The sequence below is a fragment of the Calliphora vicina genome, chromosome 3 (genome assembly GCF_958450345.1).
Source record: "Calliphora vicina chromosome 3, idCalVici1.1, whole genome shotgun sequence".
Classification (NCBI taxonomy): domain Eukaryota; kingdom Metazoa; phylum Arthropoda; class Insecta; order Diptera; family Calliphoridae; genus Calliphora; species Calliphora vicina.
Genome location: NC_088782.1, coordinates 17,807,360 through 17,833,837, shown reverse-complemented (window position 1 = coordinate 17,833,837; position 26,478 = coordinate 17,807,360). Strand labels below are relative to the sequence as shown.

The 26,478-nt window shown below is 26.3% G+C and overlaps 1 protein-coding gene across 3 annotated transcripts in view; it reads right to left on the bottom strand.

Moving 5' to 3' along the window:
* Nucleotides 1–26,478, bottom strand: part of nmo (serine/threonine-protein kinase nemo) — a 275,730-nt gene that overhangs the window by 15,900 nt on the left and 233,352 nt on the right. For all 3 annotated transcript variants that reach the window (XR_010576195.1, XR_010576194.1, XM_065502867.1), the window contains exon 2: nt 9,891–10,020. Coding sequence is in view for 1 of the 3 variants with exons in the window: in XM_065502867.1 (XP_065358939.1) it covers nt 9,891–10,020 (130 nt within the window). In the remaining 2 variants the exon portion in view is untranslated. The remainder of the gene's footprint in view (nt 1–9,890; nt 10,021–26,478) is intronic.

Here is a 26,478-nt window from a genome sequence, read left to right as displayed (position 1 = left end):
GAGACATGAGCGACTCTTTGTTGTCTATTCCCCTGGCTTATTTATTAAATCCTTGACTTTCATCGCCGACTTACATCACGAGCTGCAGACAACATCATCTGTTTTGATCAAACATTTTATTTTTCAATTTGATATTAAATCTCAACAAACATCTCGAGTCTAATTTTGTAAACCTAAACAAAGGTTTGAATTTCTCATTTGAAACCAATTTGATTTATAACAATAAAGTATTTTTTTTTTTATTTGACAGCAAATTTTAAATTCAAAGAATTCTCAAACCTAAAAAGATTAAAAAATCAAATTTTAAGAGTTACGATTGAGATACACTGGGACTATATTGTGTAGGTAAACTGAGACAAAAATAAAATAAAATAATGTTATTCTCAAAATTTTCTCAAACCTAAAAATATTTGACATACAAATTTTAATCTCAAATCATTGTTAAAGCTAAAGACGATTCTGACTTAAAAATAAATTTATATAATAAAATCACTATCATACAATTGACATGAGTGAAAAATTCTGATTTCAAAACCGTCTCAATTTTTTGTCAAACTGTAATGATTGCTGTGTACTAAACAAGTTCAAAATCAAAGGCTTGAAATAAGAAACAATTAGCGTAATCCTCTCTAAGTTTACTCAAACTAAATATAGGTTTGAATATTACATTTGAAATCAATTTGAGGTTGATTTGAAAATTGTATTTTTCTCAAACCTAAAACTTCACTTGAATTTAATTGTTATTAAAAGTTATTTGAAAAATTATGTTTTTGCAATATGATTTTCAATTTTGTTCTCAAATATTTGTTAGAGTTAAAGACAAGCCGTTTGACATTTGATGAATTTGAATTTAAATTTAAACCTGAATGTTTACTGAATACCCAACAAATACAAAATCAAATGATTGAACATTTTAACATTTTAACAGGTATTTAAAATTTGAAATGAAATAGAGGTTGCTTTGAAATCTAAAGTTTGAAAAATTATATGATATCAAACGTAATTCTAAAAGGTTTCTTAAACCTAACAAGTGTTGAAATTTCATATTTGAAATCAATTCGAGTTTGATTTGAGAAATTTGAATTTCTCAAATCATTTTCAAGCTAAGAATTAAATATGTTTTTGCAATTTAATACATTTTTTTAAAATTTTTAAAGCCAAACATAATTATCAAGGTTTTCTTAAACCTAAACAGTGATTTGAATTTCACATTTGAAATCAAATTGAGGTTGACTTAAAAACAAATATTTGAAAAATTTAAATTTCTCAAATCATTCTCAGACTAAACATTAAATGTGTTTTTGCAATTTAATACTATTTTTCATTTTTAAAGCTAAATATAATTCTTAAACCTAAACAGAGATTTGAATTTTACATTTCAATTTAATTTGAGATTGATATGTAAACAAATGTTTGGAAAACTTAATTTTCACAATTTCACTCAAACTATGAATAATAACTGAATTAAATAAAAGGTGTTTGAGATGTGTTGTCTTTGCTATTTAATACCATATATTATTATCGAATTCTAAATATAATAATTTATTTATTGTTATAAAGTTTTCAATATATTTTAATTAACTAAACGAATATGTTTAAATTCAATAAAATTCTGAATACATGAAATCCACATTTGAGAAAATATTTATTATCAAACATATTTCAAGGATTTCTCAAATTGAAATGAACTCTCCATTTTCGTTTCAAACATTTGTCAAATTATTCTCAAATTTTTGTCGCTTTAAAAAGCGTTTGACTTCAAATCATTCTCAATTTGATATCAAACCTGAATGTTTCCAGGGTAGACATTGCATATGATCATTGGACTATTTACGACTTCATTACGAAAACGTAAATGCAACTCTGCTTTAAAGTAGGTTTACATTTTTCAGCAAATGCTTATTTGATCTTACTTAAATAACATATTTGTTCAAAGGAAAGTGAAATATTGATATTTCTCTATTGATATTGCTTATTATAATAGTCTAATAAAGCTAATTAATAAAACATCTTATTAAATAAACTTTTGGTAGGGTAAACTTTAAATCAGCAACAGCCCAACTCAATTTCCTCATTACATCTGTTTCATAATCATTTATAGTGCAACATTTAAATTTTGTTGCAAACTCCAAACATTTATTTAATCTATTGTTTATTTACTTACTACACATATTTTGTTTTGTCTCATAATTGAAGACTCCCCATAGATTTGCAATAATTAATTAATAACCCATAAATTTTATTTTGGCCAACAAAAAGAAATATGTTCAAAAATTTGTCATTCTAAATAAGTTTTCAAATGTAAACAGCAGGGTGTTAAAAGACATAAATTTAAATTAAAAACTTTAATATAGTATATTTTTTGTTGTGTCTGTTGCACAAAATCTTTCTTTGTGTGGCAGGGAAAAATAATCAATCGATAAGAAGGAGACAAGAAGAAAAAAAACCTAAACTGAAATTGTAATTTGAATAAATAAAATTGTAAATTATTTACCAAGTGTCAGAGTGTTTGGCTGACTGAATGCAACACACGTGCAATTATTATCGAAAACGTTAAGAATGAAACAAAAAGACAGCAGAGACAAAGGAAAAAAACTCATTTTAAGTTGAAATAATATAAAACTATATGGATTTATAAAGACAGTTGGAAATAATGATGTGAAGACAATAACAGATGTCTTCCTTATATTGAGAGCAAGTGTGTCAATAACTTGTCATGCCTTCTGTAGGGGAAAAAATTATGCAAGGGACTGGTTAATTGTGATTTTTACTTTTATGATATTTGCCATATTTGCAAACCTGCTTTATTTCTTATCCTCTTCCGTCATGGCTTTCTTACTCCCTGTTTATACTTGACAAATATTTATCATAACAATTAATGACGTTTGTTGTCAAGACAAAGTTGTCTGAGCAAAAGCACTAACAATTTTGTCATAACGAAGCAATAATACTAATAAATGAAGACTATACCTGATAATTTTTTATCTTGACAACGATTGATAAAAATTTATCAGGTATAGACAGGGAGTTATGGTGGTATGGTTTCCAATTAGAAGTTTTTGAGTCGACATTTGTGTACCTTTTTATACCAGTAAATGGAAAAAGTGTGCCTGTAAATTGCTGCAAATTTACCAAATATATTGTTACATTTTTACCTTTTAAAAACGGTGGATTATTTATTTAAATAAATCGGATACTTTAGCATGCAAATAAAAGCAGTTTAGTAGTTCAAAATTGTAACAAATCTTTATTTATTAAAATTTACACAACAACACTTTAAATATGTGTTTTTAATACACACACACACTTAAATTACACTTTATAATATACAAGAATGCAGTTGATGTTAACTCTAACAGCGGCTATAATAAACGCACTCACTACTGCAATTGCAGCCACTATTTATAGACAATGTCATCTTCATTCGATGACATTGTCTAGATTGTTCTTAACGGACAAAACTAGAATACACGAATTCTAGAACATTCAATGTTAATGTTAACAGCTTAAACATTTAGTGTTGCCATGTGGGCATGTTTATAAACATGATAAATGTTGCAGGTAGTCTTTACAGACCGTTAAAATTAAACAAATCGCTAATGAAAATTCGTAACAATATGATAATATGTGGCATCTGGAAATAAAAATTTCCAACTGGGTACATCAATAATACACAAACACACTGTTAAACTTTTCATAATTGCAAATACATTGCAAATAGTCGTAACAGTGTGTAATTGTTGTGTCTAAATTGTTGACAACATGTTCGTTTGTTTGTTCTTGCCATAAAGTGACACCGTCATGCAAAATATATCGTAAAATTTCAAGTGGGTTGTGTGTGCTTTTTTTTGTCATTATATTTCTTTATTATTTTTTTTTTGTTTTTAATATTATTATTAATATTTATGGTTATTAAAGCACGTAAGGAAATTATACCGTTAGTCAGTTGAGTATGGTGTGACGTATTGTTGCCCTATACTCAGTAATTGAAAATAGTGGATAACTATTCACTGTTTCAAAGTAAAAATTTCTCAAAAATTAGATATTTATAGTAAATTTATTGAGAATTTGCTATCTATAATAAATTTCTCAAACATTTGCAAACAAATTTCTCAAATTTTTGCTATTAATAGTAATTTTCTCGAGTATTTTTATAGTAGTAAATTTTTCGCTATTTATAGTAAATTTCTCAAGTAAAATGTCTAGAGATAAATAGCAATATTTATATTAAATTTCTCGAGCATTTGCTATTTATAGTAAATTCTTGAGAGTCTACTATTAATAGTAAATTTCTTGAGAGCTTGCCAGTAACAAAATTTCTTGAGAAATGCGAGATTTAGGCCGATTTCGATGAAATTTGTTGTGTGTGTTTGAGTGGGTCCTTGGATGGTTTAGATTCACAATTGACGTATATAGGCACAATGGACATGTCACCTCCCATACAAAGTAAAACATGAAATATCTATTTCCCTCGAAGGAAAAATTGATATCGTGATATTCTCATAAACTTTTCATTCACAATAGTTGATTTTGTTCGTAACAGCTGCTTATTGTTTACAAAATTCCATCTAAATATTTCACAACATGGGGCATTTTTTCACGTGAACAAAGTTGATGAACGAGAAATGGGAACATATTTCATGTGAAATATTGATTCGCGATAGGAATGAAAGTTTTTTTTTGCTTCGAAAATGTCGAATATTGTACCAACAAAGAGTCATATGCAGGAAGTTTTGCTTTACTTCTTTAATTTGAAAAAAAGTGCCGCTGAAGCACACCGATTGCTCACCAAACTTATTATGAATGTGTTTCATCGGTTTCAATGTGTGAGAGATGGTTTGTGGGGTTCAAAAGTGGTGATTTTGACACGGAAGACAAAGACCATCCAGGCCAGCCAAACAAGTTTGAAGACCTAGAATTGGAGTCATTACTCCATGAAGATTGTTGTAAAACTCAACAACAGCTTGCAAAATTATTAGGAGCTACTCAATCAGCAATTTAAAAATGTTTGCAAGCAGCAAGATTCAACAAAAGCAGGAAAATTGGGTACCATCGAGTTGAAGCTGTGAGACTTTGAAAGACTTTGCATGTCTGAAATGCTGTTGGAATGCTATAAAATAAAATCATTTTTGCACCGAATGAGAAACCAAAGCCACATATCCAAGGCGCTAAGGTAATGCTCTGTAGTTGATGGTACCAAAAGGGTCCCAGACTATCACAGCTTACCGAATACAAGTGATTCGTTCGAAGAGAGCATTGCCGAAAAACGATCAGAATATGCCGCCAGATATGAAGCTGTAATGGAATATTACAGCTTCATATCTGGCCGCATATTCTGGTCGTTTTTCGGCAACACTCGGACACATGCTGCAATACCTATTAAAAAGTATTTAGAATGAAGTGGTTGAGAATTTTAATCTCACCCACCAGACCTTGCCCCATCCTCTCTCTCTGTCATACGCTTCAATTTAGAACAGAGTCTGACATTGGATTGATTCGTTCTTGGCCTCAAAAGCAGTTCTTTAGGCTCGGAATCCATATGTTGCCAGAAAGATGGCTAACATTGTCCAATACTTTGAATAAATTTATACTGTACAAATGCTTCAAAAAATAAGCTAAAAATTTAAATAAAAAAATCTCGCATTTTTAAGTCATACACCCAATAATATTTTAAGAGTATAAAAAGAAAAAAATTATCTTAAACTTTAACAAAATTTCAAATGTCACACTTTTTTCGAGAAATCCCTTTACATAACTCATAATTGTAAAATTTCATTTATATTTTATTGTCATAAATATGACTTTTACTTGGTTTAATAATTTCTTGGGAAAAAAACTTAAAAATTCCCATCAATTTGTTCACCTGAATTAAGGTGTAAATATACATGTATTTCCTTTAAAATTTTAAAACGACGACTACTGTATTTCCTGTTGCAACGCAAAACAAATGAAATGAAATACTAAAAATATTTATATATATTTGAAATTCTATAGATGTTTTCAACTAATGTGTGTCTAAATTATTTATGTATTCCGAAGGTGTCCAGTTAAGCAAGTAACAAATACACATGTAACCACACACTCACTCTCTATGTCTTTCTGTGTTACCACAACGTTCACCATTCTTACTGGGTCTTTAACCACACCAAAACAGTGGCTTACTTATTATTTTATAGGTGTAGTGATTGAAATGTTAGGGCCTTAAGATTGTATAATTTATCAAATTTCTGTTTCCCTCAACTATATTTCTTACAGGATTTCATATAAAGACGATTTTGTTTAAAGGGAATGTAGGACAGTGAAGGCTTGTATCTAATCAACATATTAATAACGAAATTTGTAGGAAGTATTAGTAAGGCCTTCTATATGGCCTTTCTATACCTTAATGCACCCCTTAGTTTAAGCATTCAAGAAAATTTATCACACAAATGTACACAATATATAGTACACACCTATTTCAAAGAAACATAAACATACTGTGTCCATTTTGTGTGCTTAACAGCATATATCCCTTTTATAATAAGAATTTTCCCAGTTATAGGAGTGCTTTATTAGGGCCGACTGTATCACACACACATACACAGACAGACACACACCCAATAAAGTGAATTTATAATAGACTGTATTCAAATATTAAATGTAGTACAACACCACAACTATTATATTGATTAAATGTATAAAAGGTATATTTTTTTTATTATTTACTCTTAATTAATTGAAAATGATAAACATGAATAAATTTGCCCATGTTAAGGTAATAAAAAAGGAATAAATTAAATAACGAGATGCAAAGGAGCAAAAAAAGGACAATATACATACATGTATGTGACTGCACTAAACTAGATTATAGTTTCAACTTCTGTGTTAAGCCTTAAAGTAGGCTATATTTTATGTTCTTTCATAAAAACCATTATGTAAATTGAATTGACGATAAACAATATCACTCACATACAAATCATAGGCCACCTACATTATAATAAAGTTTACTGAATATCTATGACTGTAAGTGGGTGGCCTATGATTTGTAGCCGAAGATAACTTTTTAATAGGTTTGAAACCTATTTTTTAACAAGTAAGAGAGCTATATTCGGCTGTGCCGAATCTTATATACCCTTTACCAAATTATACTTAAAAATATTTTTTTGTATAATTGTTTTTTAATTTTTTTTAAAAAAAGTTTTTTCAAAATTTTTTTTTTAATTTCTTTAATTAAGTTTTTTGGAAAAAGAATTTATGAAAAAAAAAAAAATTTTTGATGAAAAAAAAATTCGGGTTAAAAAATATTTTTTTCCGATTTTGACCCATTGTAGGTCCAACTTACTATAGCCTTATCTACATCAATGGACTTTGAAATATCTATCATTAGATATCCATATTGTCTATATTAATGACTTAGTAATCCAGATATAGGTCAAAAATCGAGGTTGTCCTAGTTTTTTCCTTATATCTCAGCCATTTGTGGACCGATTTTCACGATTTTAAATAGCGACCGAGCCGGAAGATATTGATGTATGAATCGTGTATGTAAGTTATTTGGGGGCTTCGGAAAGTTGATTTCAACACACAGACGGACAGACGGACATGGCTATATCGATTCCTCTATCTATAACGATCCAGAATATATATACTTTATGGGGTCGCAAATGAAAAATGTGGAAATTACAAACGGAATGACAAACTTATATATACCCTTGCCACTCATGGTGAAGGGTATAAAAAAATTTAATATAAATAGCAAATTTTGGAGAAATTTAAAAACAGAAAATTATCGAGGAATCTTCTTTATATATATAATTCTTCTGTATGTGTATATTTTTAGTAAATTTTTGAAAAATTTACTAAAAATAGCAAATTCGTAATAAATTTACTAAAATAATAATAAAGATAATTTTTGAGAAATTTACTATAATTAGCAAATTTCTGAGGAACTATAAATAACACATTCGCGATAAATTTCCTACATATAGCAAATTATTGAGATATTTCCTATATATAGCAAATTTTCGACAAGTTTACTCTATAAATCATCCGTAAATATGACATAAAACTGAGGGATTTTTAAAAATGTTTGTACAATATACATATATTCAAAGGATTGGCCATTGTTAGCTATGACGTTTTACCATCTTTCTGGTAACTAATGGATTTCCAGCCAAAATATCTTTTGAGGCCAACGAATCAAGCCAGTTTCGGATGCTCTGTTCCAAAGTGAAGCATTTCCCAGAGAAAGCGTTCTGCATCAATCGAAACAAATAGTAGTCGGATGGGGCAAAGTCTGGACTATAAAGCGGATGAGGCAAAACAACCCAACCACTTCATTCTAAATAGTTTTTAACAGGTATTGCAACCGTTATCATGATGTAATATTACGATTTCATATCTGGCCGCATATTCTGATCGTTTTTCGGCTAATGCTCACTTTAAACGAATCAGTTGCATGCGGAACAGGTTGCCTATGATGGTCAGTCCAGATTTCAGAAGCTCGTAATAGATAGGACCCTCTTTGTCCCACCAAATACAGAGCATTACCTTAGCGCCATGGATATTTAACTTTGGTGTCGATTCGGCTGGTTGGTCGGGCTTCACATAAGATCTCTTACACTTCGGGTTATTGTAATAGATCCATTTTTCATCGCAAGTAATGATTCGGTGCAAAAATTATTTTCTTTTATAACGTGTAAGCAGCATTTCGGACATAAAAAATTTTCATTCATGATCTCTCGGGTCAATTTCCCTGCCTTTGGATGAATCCTGCTGCTAGGAAACGTTTTAAAATTTCTGTTCGAGTAGTTCCCAATGATTTAGCTTGCTCTTGTTGAATTTTACAACATTCTTCATGGAGTAGTGGCTCCAATTCTTGTTCTTCGAACTTTTTTGGCTGGCCTGGGCGATCTTTGTCTTCCGTGTTAAAGTCACCACTTTTGAACCACAATAACCATCTCTCGCACATTGAAACCGATGAAACACATTCTCCATAACCTTTGGTGAGCAATGGGTGTAATTCAGCAGCACTTTTTTTCAAATTAAGGAAGTAAAGCTAAACTTCCCGCATATGAAGCTTTGTTGGTACAAAATTCTACATTTTCGAATCAAAAAAAACTTTGTTGTTTACACTTTAATGTTCAACAACTAAGTGAGGATAAATGACAGATATTTACCCTTCAAAATGACATATATTATTATTAAAAACAAAAATCGCGTTTTAAAGTTACGCCATCTTTAACCCTCTAATCCGTAAGAGTGCCTCAAGGCATGCATTACAAAACACCAATTATCTCAAAAAGTAATTATAATTTAACTGTGACTTTAGTCACAGATTTGTTAACATTTCCATCGAAGGTCGAAATGCTTTCTGACTTTTAGTTTTTGTTCAGTCAGCTGTTTTGTGAGTGATGTCATAATTTTAGCACGTGAAAATTTATATCAAAGTTTTACTAACTTTAAGTCGCCCGATCTATTCGAAATATTTTTCATTAGTTCTTTTTCATAAGTTTTTCAATAAAACATAATTGTTTTTTACACCTCAACCGGCAACAATGCTCTGAGGTACTCTTCACCTTTTTGCACCTGGCTCCTAATCTTAATTTGCAAATTAGATTCTGATGGCTGTTCTGAGTTTATTGGGTCATAATTACCTTAAAAAATTATTCGACATCTTTTTTTAAAGCTTTTTAAAGTTTGCGGGTTAGAGGGTTAAGGCATACACCCAATATAAGTGAAAAATCATTATTCTTTCTACATTACATTTCAATATTTCTAAATATTTCAAACTTTTTATGCCAAGAATTAATTTAAATTTAATTCGTTTAAAACTCTGTACATTGCTCCTATAAGTATGCAATTGTGTATGTTTGTAAGTATATAAATTGTGTACTTAAAAGTGTACTTACATTTTCATGTTTAAAAAAACACAACATTTTCAATTCACGGAAAACACGTTTTGATGAAACCAACGATTGAAAGACATTTGGAAGTTTTTTCAGTGCTACACGACGTCCATCACGTGGATCTGTTACAGCCCTGTAAAATTAAATGAAAACAGAAGGAAAATGTTAATAAAAAATGTCTTTAAAGAATTGTAGAGATAAGTATTAAAATAATATATAGAAATCCTTAAAGTAGGCAACATTTGTGGTTACTGTAATTAAACAAAAGTAGTGCCTATTTAATGTCAAGTTATACTAAGTCCATAAACTTAATGAAAATATAAAAATATTTCCCTGGTAATAAAATTTTAATTTGTTTAGCTTTTAAGATGCCTCACATTTACTTACCCTTACTTATTTTAATTTTACCCTTATGACCTCTTATTAGTTTCTAATATAATTTTCATTTAATTTCTCAAAGTGGCTCATAAAACAAAATCCTTTTTCTAAAACATAAAAATTGTGCAAACAAAGAACTTATTAAATTAGCAGTAAAATTGTTTGTTTTTTTCTGTATAAAATATAAAACGAAAGTCGTAAATTTGTTTGCGCTATGTGCATGAAAAACAATTTTATTTTTTTCTTTTTCTTATTTTAGTTCATTGAACTCTTTTACTCATTCACAAAGAAAATTGAAATGCGAAATGAACAAGAGCAACCCAAGGAAAACACTTAAAAAAAGCTTGAAACAAAACTACAAGGGGAGAAAATACTTGTAGTAGTACACAAATTCACATTTTATTAAAAAAAAGGATATAAATACATGGAAATGAGTTGTGCTACCACAAAAGCACAGCCTAAAAGTCTACATTAAAAAAAAGAAATAAAAGAGAAATGAAAAAAAAGATTGTCTATATTGCTCAGTGGCCTCCATTTATAGACAACTTTGAGGCGTCAGTGATTTTTTTTTCTGTTTTGGAAATTTACAAAACAATAATATAAAGACGATTATTATTGTTTTTTTTTTTTTTTTTTTTGAAGTGGAACAATAGACAATTATTTTTGAATACATTTAATTATAAAAAGAAATGATGAGTCCTTAAAAAGGGGGAAAAGAAAAGGTTGGGTTTAACAGCAATATGTTTGAGAAATATGGTCAAAGGCAAAGTACGTCAGATTCATTAATGACCAAAATCTAATGATCTAATTTTCTAAATAAATATGGGTAATATAAAGGTACCACTTTTAGAGCAATTTAATAGAAATAATAAATCGGCGCCGATAACGAAAACTGAAAAACGTTTGTGTTCGTCACCGTCTCGTAAAATAGTAACGAAATTATTATTTTATTTTTGGCAAAATCTATTATTTTTTCCTCTTCCATTAAAGAAAATTTATTTGTTTTATTCATTTTGATTTTCTTTAAATTTGAAATAAAAAAATAATTAAAATAATTTCGTTCCTACAGCACCGAAAACAACCTACTTGAAGTTGTTTTCGTTCGGGCCCCAAATGACAGGATTTTCGTTACTGATCGGTGCCGTTTCGTTCCCAATTTTCGATGCCGATTTCGGAAACGAATTTCGTTTTTGGTGCCGGTAAGCAAATAAATTCCATTATGTTGAAGTTCTTTAAAAGAAGCATTTTTTTGTTACAAAAAGTTAAATGTTTAAAACCCCTAGAGAAACACTTTGTATTTGAATCTATTAAATCACAAACTGTGATGGCATGAAAACAGAAAAAAAATATAATAAAAATTTAATTTTATGGCGTCCTTGCACCCTGCAGGGTTAAGGCTAAAGTATACTTTAGTAGAAAATATTTATCTACAGCGACGAAAACCAACCAACAATCAATATTTATAAAAAAACAAACGTAACAGAAAGAAAAAACATGTCAAGTTATACAAACAACTTGTAAATTAAAAATGAATCTCAACAACAATCTGGGTGCCAGCAAGTCTACACTAAGAAACCGAAAAACAAATTTCAATAGCTTTAAAATGTAAGGATACACATCTATCTATACTCACTAAAATGAAACAACAATGGCCATGAACGTTCAGGTTTAATGAAATTGTTAGAACTTTTGTTTGTATTTTTTTTTTATCGTATAAACTTAGGAAAATATATGTTAAGATGTATAGCATTAAGGAGAAAATATTACACAGAAATTAAGAGGATAAAAATAATTTATGTATCTGTGGAAAAAAAGCTTAGATGTGAAGTATTTTTTAGGCTGTAGATAAAAACAATAAAGAGGGGTATACTTTTAGTTATATGTATATATTACATTCACCAAAAGAAACAGTTTAATGTAAATAATACATCAAGAAATTTATCAAACTAAAAATTTAGGGTAATTTATTTAGCAATAGCGAATATTAAATACCCTACTCTACCTAAAATTATAATAACACTCGTCTCAACATTGATGATTATTTAGACATGCAAGCATTCAAACATTCAATGCTTGTTATTGGGGATTTTATGAAAGGGACATTTCTTTTTAAAAAGGAAATGTCCTGGGAGGGGATTAAATTAACACCTTTTAGGTACTATGTGAGGTTACTGAACTAACCCAAAATCATCTGTTCTGAATGTTGTAATACAGGAGCATTACTATGAAATTCGATTCGACTACCAATATAATTGTTTACATTTCTTACAAGATTTGTTAAAAATTCATTGATAAATGTTCAACTTTTTGCCACAATTGGACAAGTGCACATATTACAGGATTAATTCGTTTAAAATAATTGACACAAATTCCCCTGTCATTTATAAGGATGAGAATTGTTTTAGTTTAAACTTTAAAGCATAAAATTTGTCTTAGGTTGTTCCACATTTTGGTTCACTACTTTTTTTCCACTTAACCGACTTGACCAATTTTCAATACCAATTTTCAAAAAGACAATGGTAAACATTTTGTTTAGAACACATTAATTTTGAATTTATATTTTAGACTTGAGAGTGTTTTACACAGACTTATAAATAAACAGGGTTATCCAGAAAATTTAAACTCAAAAACTCTCCATTTTATAGTCAAAGGAGACCTATACTGTCCAATAGATTCGTATTGAAGTGCTCTTTTAGAATTTATGATGATATTAAAAAAACGACCTCAATTCCACAGTTAACAGTTATTTTTCAACAAATAATTAAAGTTCGGTTGAAACTCTTAAAAAGTGAGTTTTAATTAGCCGTCATAAAATAAAACTCCTTTGAGGAGTTATATTCATCGTGTCTTAAAATAAAACTCATTCAACTAATGTATCAGATAGAATCTGATATAAATGTTTATAGTCATTTATTTGTTTAAGAAAAAAACAACAACAATTTAATAATAGGAATCAAACAATAACAAATTAAAATCCCAAATAAAACTCCTCAAATGAGTTTAATTTTTTGACGGGAAAATAAAACTCCTTAAATGAATTTTCTTATGACCGCAAATTAAAACTCTCTTTTAATAGTTTCATTAAAACTTTTATTTTTACAAAATTCCGCGACATTTGAAATGTACTTCATAACAAATTTCGACAAATGAGTACGCATATAGCTGCAAAATCGTGTAGGATATTTGCTCCATGTTCTATTCCGTACTTAACCCTATTCTAAGTACTTTATAATTCAATCAATAACAATCTTAAGATATAAAAATAAAAAGAAAAACTGTATTTTCTATAGAATTCAAATCTGGCATTAATTTGGTAAAACTTATAAATATTTGTCTAAGAACCCACGAACATATATTCTTGATCCTTATGAAATACTTAGATGAAGAAACGGTGACCGTCAGTGTGTGTAAAACACGCTCATGTCCAAAATACATATACGAAATTACTAAAATTAATCTTGATTGTTTATCATTGTCCTAAGTAGTGTGTTATTGAAAATTAGCCAATTCGGTTTAGTAGAAACAATTTTTTTAACTTTAAAGGGAGATCATCAAAAAAAATTAATTTATTAATTTTTAAAGTAAACATCAAATAATAAAGCCTAGTTTTGGGAGTCATTTTAATACTCTAATCCTTGCTATTAAAAGAAATAAAAATAGACAATGTTATCTGAATTTGCATTCACAAAACCTAGGTTGATTTTTTAAAAAAAAAAATTCTTTATTAATATGGGATTGCAGTAAACATCAACAACCTAATTTCCAGCAATAAATTGTTCAAATAATTACTGCTCTTACATATTATTATAGGCTGTAGTATGCAGGGCAGCATAACATATTATTTTGTAGTTAAATTACACAAGACAAATCATTCTATTTAGTTCCCTATAGTAGAGCTTAAAATCAATCCATTTCAAATTGTAACAGTTGATTTATACCATTTAATTTTTAAACAAAACAATGCACCAACAAGTAATTGAACTTTAAACAAAATTTTACGCTCTTTTTGTAATTGTTGTTAAACCATAAACAATTTGATAATCTTTTGAAATACTTCAACTTTTATAACATCATCAACATGAAAAATTATGTGAGTAGATAAAGAACATAAAAACTCCATGCATTTATAAATTAGAAACGCTCGTAAAATAAAATTAACAATGTATTATTGTACAATATACTCATTCTCATGATGCAGTACTATTTTTTTTAGAGTATAAAAGGCTTTAAAATACACTAAAGATGATAAGAAAAAGGTCAAATTTGTTTTACTTCAAGAGCAAGATATTAAGAAATTATATTTTAACAAAATTCTAAAAAGTCTATATAAATCGATTCCCTATGGAAATGGAAGTTCTTAAAAAAATACTTAAAACTTGCCTCAAATTTATGATTTAGATAATTTTGAAATAGTTTATTCGTTTTATTAAAGCAGTTTGGTAATAAAAATAAGCAAGATCGGTTCAGTTGGAGACAAAATATAAACAAATACAAACAAATTTGATGTTTGTAATGAAATCAATTTTGAAAATTTGGTTATTTGTTATTAATAGTTTATTTTTATTATTAGGCCAATTCAACTCCCTATTCCATTAACGCGCAGTGTGTGTGCTAAAGAATAATAAAAAAAATCGTGTGCGTGTGTGAATTGTATTTGAACATTAACAATTATTGATTTGCTGCGCAACATTAAAGGTGCCTTTGTAAACTTTTTGTCTTTTATATTATCTTTTCATCTTATTGGCTGTTTTTTTTTTGTTCGTATTTTTCCTTCTTACGCTATTTGGCCACAAACTGATAATAAAAACAATATAACAATGTTATAACATCTATTGTTATTTTCACAATATAATGACAAACAATAAAGAAACAAACGAATTAAAAATTAGAAGATGATGATGATAAACGGTGGCGTTTAATATTAGATTTCTTACAATAGAAATTTAAGAACAATATGTTTTATTTTTTTTCGGTTTAAACATTAATTTTAAATATTTGACTAGTGACCTACAGCCCCAATTAAGAATTTAGTAAATGGGGAATATGAAATTTCTACAAAAAATCCATTCTTATTTAAATGACATATGATAGCTTGATTAAGCATTTCATACTCCTACTCTTAGGTGCTAAAGTATTTAAGCAATAAAATGAAATAAAAGAAGATAAATATAATTGAGGTATAAGCTGGATTAACTGTTGGTTGTGTGATAAATTTAGTTCACCTAAGCACTTAAATTGCAGTTGGAAGTTATTGTTATAAAATTAAGAGCCCAACTTTCGCAATCAAACAAGACAAACATACATCCTATGTTGACTCTTTATAATTTAAATTATGTCCTTTTAAACACAGTCTACAGTTTTAATTAAAAATAATACATTTTGTGCTATATAAACGTGAGTACTCTTTAAAATTAATTTCCGGCTCATTTTTAATTTTTTTTTTTAAATTGTATTAAAAAATAATTTATTGACATCCCCGCCAATTTCACTTTTTTAAACATTAAAATTGTATATCTTCGATGTCTAACATTATATTTTAAATTTATTTTTTGATTTTGAATAATAATATTAACTACTACAATTTGGAAAACAATTTAATTTTTTTTTTAAATTATGAAAAATTTTTTAAAAACAAATAAAATATTTTTTAAAAAAATATTTTTGTTGGGAGTAAAAATCAATTATCTTTGAAATTCTGTAATTTGTTACCAACATATTCTTCAAATTCTTTGGGATTTTGCAATCTTGTTTTTAATTAAATTAAAAAATAATTAATCGACTTCCCCTCCAATTTCACTTTTTAAAACTTTAAAAATGTATATCATCAATGTCTACATTATTTTTTAAATTATTTTTTGATTTTGAATAATAAGATTTACTGTATAATTTCGAGAACTTAAATTTTTTTAAAAATTTTAATTCTTTTTAAAAAATTATAAATTTTTTTTTTAAAAACGAAAATAAAATTTTTGTTTAAAATATTTATGTTGGGAGTAAAAATAAATTATCTTTGAAAAACTGTAATTTGTTACCAGCATATTTTTAAAATTCTTTGGGATTTAGCAATCTTATTTTTAATTAATTTAAAAAAAATAGTTAATCGACTTCCCCGCCAATTTCACTTTTTTAAACTTTAAAAATGTATATCTTCAATGTCTAATATTATTTTTTAAATTTTCTTTTTGATTTTGAATAACAAGATGAACTACTATAATTTGTAAAACAATTTGAAATTTTTTAAAATTTAAATTTTTTTAAAAAATTATGAACATTTTTTTTAAAACGAAAATAAAATTTTTGTTTCAAATATTTATGTTGGGAGTAAAAATAAATTATATTTGAAAATCTGTAATTTGTTATCAGTATATTTTTCAAATTGTTTGGGATTTAGCAATCTTATTTTTAATTAAATTAAAAAAAAAGTTAATCGACTTCCCCGCCAATTTCACTTTTTTAAACTTTAAAAACTTGAATAACAAGATGAACTACTATAATTTGAAAAATAATTTTAAATCTTTTAAAATTTTATTTTTTTTAATAAATTGTAAAAATTTTTTTACAAACAAAAATAAAAATATTTTTTTTTAAATAGTTTTGTTGGAAGTAAAATTAAATTATCTTTGAAAAGCTGTAATTTGTTACCAGCATATTTTTAAAATTCTTTGGGATTTAGCAATCTTATTTTTAATTAAATTAAAAAAAAGTTATTTTAATTAAAAATAAATTAACTTTTTTAAACTTTAAAAATGTATATCTTCAATGTCTAACATTATTTCTTAAGTTTTCTTTTTGATTGTGAATAATAAGATTTATTACTATAATTTGCAAAACAATTTGAAATTATTTTAATTTTTTTTTTCAAAAATTATAAAAAATAGTTTTATTTATTTTTTGGCTGGAAGTTTGTTACCAGCTTATTTTTTTAATTGAAGGAAGATATGAAGTAAGTTTGAATCAAATTCATGTAGAGGTGTTCAAACATTGTTGATAAAATGTCCATGAGAGCAAAGGTAATCTCCAATGGAAATTGCAGTCTTTTTTAATCGGTAGTTTTTTCCATTGATTTATATTGGTTAAAAGCGTATTTGTATTGGCATATTGACTGATCACAAATGTTCATCAAATATAACTATATGGCATTATAAATAAGTTCTCTAAAGTTCTAGTTCTCCTTCATTTAAAATGAAAAATAACAAATGAAGAAAGTAACTTATTATACATATTGTGTGTTTCTTTCTCCTGCAAATTCATATTAATATATTTTATATTTTCTCTGGCTTAACAAGAAAAAGAAATGTTAAAAAGAAATATTCGTTTTATCACGCAATAATGAAAAAAGGAACATCATTCATCATTTAATAAAAATACGACTCAGTTTTTGAGCTTTTACGAGAATTTTTGCGCAGCACAGGTTTAAAATTATTCGTATTTATTTAGAAAAATTATTAAACATAAAGAAGTGAATGAAATATTCTCAAGAAAAGCGTATTTCCTAAACTTTTAATAACTTTTAACACACATACAAACAAACATCCATTAGAAAAGAGGTAATGTAGTACATAATTCTTTAGAATTAATTCATTAACATCTTATGAAAAGTTGAGTTAAACCATTAAGTATTATTAATATTAGTAGAATTTATTTAAGGGTTTCTGGAATAAGCCCAAACTTTGTAGTAATGTAAAATTATATCTATAATTATTGTAAAGCAAATAATTCGATTAAGTAGAAAAATGTTTGCGGTTGTAGTAACTTAGGGCCAGTTGGTAAATATGAAATAAGATTCAAACAACCAAATATTTGTCATTACGTCCAAAAATTTTCGTCATGAAGACTAAATCATGTATTGAAAATAAACAGTTTTCTCTGTGTATTATTTAATTTTACTTAGATTTTTGTAAAATACTATAAAAAACTTTGTTTTAAATAAAAGTTTCCTAAAAACAAACTGCATTTTGATAAGTAAAGTTACGTTTTGAGAAATGTATTACAGGGTTATTTAAATTATAAGGATATTCTACTTCAGAGAAAATATTTTATTTACATATTTGTCAAAAAAAAGAACGAAACAAATTATATGTTTATTAAAAACTTTCATTTTATGATTTACTCCCACAAAAACAAAAATAAATTGAAAAAAAAACTTTGCATTCTGAGAGTGTTTAAATTGACACGTAAAAAATTGTGGGAAAAAAAACAAAGTCTGCCCTGTGCCATAAAATATTGTATGTATGAAATACCTTGACATTTGTAAGTATATGTATAAATGTACGTCAACAAAACGAACATTTTACAGAGTTTTGTTGTCTGAATTAAGCCTGATGATGGTTTATTTATGACATTTTTCGAGGTTTTTGGTAGGCATACGTTTATTCATTTATTATAAATAACAGTGATAATAATAACAAACAAAAAATATATATAAGAGAAAGAGAGTAAGAAAAAAACAATGTAAATTTATGATTTTATTTTGAGCACATGACAGCACATGTGAAGCCTACAACAAGGTATAAATATTGCGTTTTTGCTGACTAATGTGACAACAAAACAGAAACTGTTTTTCATTATTTTTAAAATAAAAACTATATACGGGCTGTTTATGATTAAGCCAGTATAAACTGTATGAATTTAAGGTGAACCAAACAACTGGGCTTTAAAATCAAAAGAATAAATAATACAATTATTAAGTTACTGAGACTTTTAATAAATGTGAAATTTTCTTACATTAATTTCTGGTGTTCTATATTTTTTTGGAGCTTATTTTTTAGTTTTACATTCAAATTTTTAATTAATTAATTCCCCACCAATTTCACTTTTTATAAACTTTAAAAATGCATATCATCACATTATTTTTTAAATTTCCAATTTAATTTTGATTAATATGATTTACTACTATTATTAGTAAAGAAAATTAAATTTTTTCAAATTTAAATTTTTTCTTAAAAATTTAAAAAAATATTTTTTAAAAATTTTATTTTGCTGAAAGCAAAAGCTCGTAATCTTTGAAATGGTATAATTTGTTACCAACATATTTTTCAGTATTTTTTGTAATTTGTATTCATATTTTAATTAAATTAGAAAAATAATTAATCGACTTCCCCGCCAATTTCAGTTTATTTTAACTTTAAAATCTCATATATTGGGTGCTTAACAACACTTTTTTTAAATTTTCTATCAGATTGCGAATGATACAAATAAGTGCTATAATTTGGGACAGTTTTTTTTAATATCACATTTTTTAAAAAATTTAATTTTATAGTTTTTTTGTGGTTGCTCATTTTTATTGTTTCATCCTTTTAAAAATTCAAATTCATTTAAGAAATTGCTTTCCTAAGATTCGCTTCATGTTCGATTACCACATGTTCAAAATTTAGAGGGAACGATCAATATTGCAATCTAACATAATGTCACTATCATGTGATTTTACGCAGTAGTATACTGTAACTATTTAAAAGAAATAATACCCTAATGTACCTATGAAATCATATAATATTTATTGCTGTTTAAATTTTTCAATTAGCGAATTTTAAATTTATTAAACCTTAATAATTGTTTTATATAAATAAAAACTCAATTAGCTAGGTTATTTCCTTATTTAGAATTCAAACAACAAAAAAAAAACACTGAACAACATTATTTAATTAAAAAATAAATTTACACAATTTCTATGTTTGTGTTAAACGAAAATCTATTTATCTCTAGAGGTGTATGTGCGGTCGGTACTAGAATATACATACGAACGTTGATGGTTTATAATGGTTTTGCAATTTTCTGTCATTTCAGTAACGAGACAAACACATTCCAACTGTTCAAATACCCAATAACAAGCAGTCAACCAACAATTTTCAGCATCTAATGTAGTTTGTTACCATTTCCTTCATAATCAATTTGATGTATTGCCTGGAGTCCTTCAGGGTATGCTATGCTTTATTTAATATTAGAATGTATACTACGTTATTTAGTTTTTCTGCATTCTCTCGCTCACTCTCTCTCTCTCTCTCTCTGAGTGTCTAGTTTGTTTACTCTGTTGCTGTTGGGGAGGGTTGGCGGCATAATTGTACCCAGTTTTGGCCTGATTTTGTGTGTTAGACTTCTACAGTACTCTAAATGCTATATTGGTACTTTTTTACAGATGCTGTGTGTATAAGTTTTTCTAAATCAATTATAATTTTTACAAACAATTTAGAGTTTTACGTCAAAAATATTATAATGGCGAATTCTGTTATAATGGCGAATTCTGTTAATTTAATTTTTTTTTTTAAACCAGCTTTATTTTAATACTAGTACTTTTAAAATTTATTTCCAAATTCATAAATCCCATCTCTAGTAGACATCATTTATGAACATGTACAAAATATAGACACTGGCAAATAAATAGTTAAAGTAAATAGAATTTGTGCAATTTGAAAATTTGCATCAGACAAATATTATGATGATGCTGATGATAATGATTGTTATTATTATGCTGATGATGATGAGGTGTCCTTCTTGTTGTTATTGGCTGCTTTTTAGCCTGGATAAAATGCTGGTTTACTGGTTGATGCGATAAAATGTTTAGCAAATATTAATAAATTGAGTTAGAATTTTGTGTAAATTGAGGAAATAAAATGCATTTTATTTTTTATTTTCATTTTTCAATTATTATTTTATTGATTTGTTTTATCTGTAAACAAATTTTGTAGAAACAATTTTTCGCACTATTAAAGTATTTGCAAATAATATTGTGGGTATGTACAATAGATTTATAAACATAAATTTATTTTAATCCTTAAAGTATTTTAACTATTTAAAAGATTTAAATTTTTTCAAATAAATATTTGTTAGAAAAAATTTAAATATTATTGTATTAAAAATAAATATTTAATTTTAATTTTCATATGAACATAATACAAACAAAAAATTTTTATTTTTTTAATTTCTCAGGGACATTGGCTTTGTGAAGTAGAAACTGTTTATACAGCCTTAATGTATACTTCAAAAAATGTAAAAATATTTTTACTACAACTTATAAAAAATGGTTTTTAATAGAATAATTTAAATTGAAATTTATTTCCTGGTTTAATGTTATGCCACACGCTTTATTTCCTTAACCTTTGGACAGTTAAGAATATTTACTTTTAATCTGTGTTGTAGTTGACTTGCTATTTTACATACTAATTACACAATTATTACACAGCAAATGAATACAAAAAAACTTAATTTTCTTACATATTCAAGTAAGGACTTTATAATTTGTTGGGTAACTGTTAACAAGTGAAACTGAAATTTGTAAAATATTTTGAGTTTTTTATATATATATTTAGAATATTTTTATGAAAACGTTTATATAGGAGGTGTGAATAGTTTAAGCATTATTTTAATATATGGATTTCTTACTCACTCATTTTTGTTTTATTATATTTTGTCTTGTATAAATTATATTTCACAATAAGCTTACCTGTAAAGAAACAGAGAAAATAGTAAAGAATTAATTTAAAATGAAATGAATATAAATAGTATAATATTCTTTAATATATATTTTTATTTTACTATAATTGGTATTATTTTTCAGTTTCTCAGAGATTTTTCATTATGTTTTTAATAAATTAAAAAATAATCAATTGACTTCCCCACCAATTTCACTTTTTATAAACATTAAAAATAAATAGCTTCCAAGATTAACATTAGTTTTAAAATCTTTTAGCTGATTTTAAATGGTAAACTTATCAACAATAATTTGGAATACAATTTATATTTTTTTGGAATTTTTTTTTATTTTTTTATTTTTTTTTGAAAAATAAAAAAAAATATATTTTTTTTTGAAAAATAAAAAAAAATATATTTTTTTTGTTGGGAGAAAATGGTTCTCATGCTATAATGTGTTTACATATAATTTTTCAGTTTCTTTGGTTTCTTGCATTCATTTTTTTAATTAATTTGAAAATTAACCCATTGATTGACTTCCCCGCAAATTTCATATGTTATAAACTTTAAAAATTCATAACTTTGCTGCTTAACATTTGTTTTTAAATTTTCTAGTTAATTTAGAATGGTATGCTGAACGAAAATAATTTGGGAGCAAAATTTATACATATATTTTTCAAAAATTAAAAAAAAAATTTTTTTTTATATTTTTTAAAAAAAATATTTTTTTTAGCTGTGTGTTAAAATTTATTTACATTAAGAACACCACATGAAAAAAAAGAAATCTCTTGTAGAGCCAACCCTGTATTAACATGATCCGAATTGCAAAATCCACTTTTTTGAAAGTTTCTTTATCTTGCAGTGATATAACAAGTTACACCCCAGTTTGTTTAGTAAAATTTATTAGACCCCTTGAATACTTAATATTTTAATCATTAAGTACATATATTAAATGATCTTAAATGCCCTTAATAGTGTTAATGAATATGGAATAAAGACAAACATAAAATCTATCTTAAACCTGCACAAATTCATACTTAACAATCTCCACATAAAAAAATTCATTGGAAGATGACTGTAATTAAACAGCCTCAGGCTTAATACTTCTTTAAAGAGCACATCAGAAACCAGTAAATATTTTTGTAAATATACATATGGATATCTTATTCGCCAAACAGATTAACTACGTTTTCTGTTTATTTGATTTTAAAGTCAAAATACAAATATTTGTATTCATAATATAAGATCCGTATTAATACCTTTATATAGAAAAATTTGTTAGTCATCATTTGAAAAATAACAAAATTTTAATTACATTTCATCACATTCTAATTATAAGTATTTTTAGAATTTTACTGACCAAGCACTTGATAGTACATATCTAAAGGAAATTTTCTTAAAAAATAACTATAAAGATCTCTAAATAACAAAATTTATGTACACATTAAATGAGAAATAAAAAAAACTGGTATTTATTCTATTTTATCTATTATTTCTTTACTTTATCTTCTAGAGAGTTAATCTATTTGGCACGTGAGCTCTGTGTAATAACATAAAATTTTGTATGGCTGAAAGAATGTAATTACATTAAAAGTCTCCTCAAAATAGGCAATGAATTAATACTGCTAAATGATTTTAATTACAACGGTATTTTAGCATAATTTAAGTTAAGGGAGAGAGAGAGAGAAGGAAAGCAGAGTTTTTCAACCAATATTTGTTATTTTTACAAAGAGTGTGTATTGCTTTTATATAAGGAAAGAGAAATTGTTTTTTCTTATATTCTTAAAAGATTTAAGACCAAAAAGTGTATGATGCTTAATTTGCTCATGGTTATGGTTGGCGTGTTTTATGTAGGATTTTATCTTAAAGTTGTTTTGGTTCCTTTTCCTATACATTTTTTGTTGTATGTATAGGTGTTATTTTGGTTTGTATGTATTAGTAAGTAAATATAAGATATTTTTTTTTACATTTTCGATGTCTTTGTTATATATCTATTGTTTTCTTTTTTTGGTTGAAACATGTGTATCTTTCACTTTTATTTCTATACAATCTTGATTGTATTGGTTATTTGTGTGTAGAATAAAAACTTGGGAATAAGGACTAAGAACAATGAAAATGCTATATTATATGTTCTAATGATAGTCCCCACAATTTATATATTTATAGTCGAATATTTGCTATTTATAGTAAATTTCTCGATTATTTGCTATTTATGGTAAATTCCTCTGTAATTTGCTATTTATATTAACATTATCGTTAATTTTCAATTTATAGTAAATTCAAAAAATTCCATTTCTCGAAAATTAGCTATTTTTAGTCAATTTCTTGTTAATTTGCTATTTATAGTAATTTTCTAAAAAATAGCTCTTTATAGAAATTTTCTCGTTAACTTACTATTTTCAGTAAATTTCTCGTTAACTTTCTATTTATAAAAAGCTTCTTGAGTTTTCTTTAGTAACAGAAGAACTTAACTGATCTCTGTTAATTTTCTATGAAAAATATTTATTTTTTTATTTTATTTATTATAATGTGTGGGTACACACTTTGTCAAGATTTTTTCATGACTAATGCTATTCTGGGAATTTTTTTTATATTCTTCTCTCTTGTATTTTTTTTCATATATTTTAGGTGGTTGGCATGTGTGCGTGGTGCTCTTTAGGGTCTCAAGGACATTATTAAACAAGTGTGTATGACTATGTGGGTGTAGTTTTGTTTAGTTTAGCTCAAGTGTATGTGTTGTATATTCTCTTGTCTATGTGCCAGGATTTGTCACAAAACAATTGTTAAATAATACATTTTTCAATGTTTTATCTCAAGCTAAAGTGTAGTTATACAGCAAATTTATTAATATCAACAAATTATTATCGATTTGTGTATGGAAATCACGTATGTGGGTTTTGTAGCCAAAAATTTAAATGAGGACTGAGCAAAAAGTAATAATGAAAAGAAAATAAACCCCTTATAGAGCAAATCAACTAAAACAAATTTTTCTAAATCAAAACACGGCTGAAGTATAGGGATGTAATATTTCTCATATATAAGTTAATTATTGTAAAAACAAAGAGACTTAGTCTCTGTATTGTTTTTTTTTCCTTACAAAATTTACACTTTATAAATTTATAATCAAAATAAACCAAAATTTTTCGATACCACTGACAAGTCATGTCATTTCTCATTAAATTACTTTTCTCTGCCTTAATCTACTTTAGTGTTCGACTTTTAATTATAGATAAATATTTAAGGCAGAAATAAGTATGAGTGTATATTATTATTGGCGCTTAAAGCCCAAATAGCTTATTGGTAAGAAGTTCTTTCTGCTGGCCAATATTGTGTTTAATAAAGACAAACATTTTTATTTAATTTTTTTTTTAAGACCAAAAAAAAATACAGCCTAAAGATAAAAATACATTAAAATAAAACAGCTAAAGAAAAAAAAAAAGAAATATATCCGAAAAAGTAAGTTGCAGAATAATAAAAAGAAAAAAAACATGGCAACCAGGTGTGAAATATAAATTGCCTCTGCTGTATATTCAACAAAAATAAATGCTTGTGGCATAAATAACATTTTGGCCCAAAAAAAAAACACACAAATGTGTCAGAAAAAAAAAGCTGTGTGAAACAGCAACCTTGTTTTTTTGTTCAGTTTTTTGTACATTTCTTTATTAACATATGAAATGTAATACCTTGAATTTTATTTTTCCTTTTTATAGAGGAATTCTACGATTTCTAGTGGAGGTTTGCAGTTGTATCCTACAAAGTAGGGAGGACCACAAAAAAATGTGTTGAATGTTTTAAACTAAAATTTGATTCAATTACTCAACAATTTGCTATTTAGAGTAAATTTTTCAAACATTTGCTATTTATAGTAATATTGTTTAATATATATTTATATTTTACTATAATTAGTTAATATTAGTATTATTCAGTTATTTTTTTAATAAATTAAAATATAGTCAATTGACTTTCCCACCAATTTCACTTATTATATGTAAATATTAAATTAAATTTCCAAGCAAATTTCAACAAAAATTTGGTATACAATTTCTATTTCCTTAACTTTTTTTTTTTTTTGAAATTTTTTTATTTTCCAAAAATATTTTTTTTTGAAAAATTAAAACAAAATATATTTTTTTTTGCTGGGAGATAAATGGTTTTCAAGCTATAATGTGCCTACATATTATTTTTCAGTTTCTTTGGTGTATTGCATTCTTTTTTAAATTAATTTAAAAAATAATCAATCGACTTCCCCACCAATTTCACATTTTATAAACTTTAAAAATTCATAACTTCGGTGATTAACATTTGTTTTTAAATTTCATAGTTAATTTTGAATGGTATGCTTAACTACAACAATTTGGTAGCAAAATTTATATTTTTTTTTCAAAAATTAAAAAATATTTTTTTTTTAATCTGAAATTTTTGGAAAAATTTAAAAAAATAAAAAAAAAATTGTTGTGGATAAAACATTATTTACATTAACAACACCACATGCAAAAGATGAAATCTCTGGTAGAGCAACCCCAGTGTTAACATGATTTGAATTGCAAAATCCACTTTTTTGAAAGTTCCACCTTCAAAAGAAATCAAATTTTATTAGACCCCTTGAATATTTAATATTTTCATTATTAAGTACATATATTAAATGATCTTAAATGCTCTTAATAGTGTTAATGAATGTCCACATAAAAAAATCATTGAAAGATGTCTGTACTTAAGCAGCGTCAGACTTAATACTTCTTTAAAGAGAAATGTTGGTGTAAATATACTGGATGTTTTATTCGCCAAACAGATTAACTACGTTTTCTGTTTA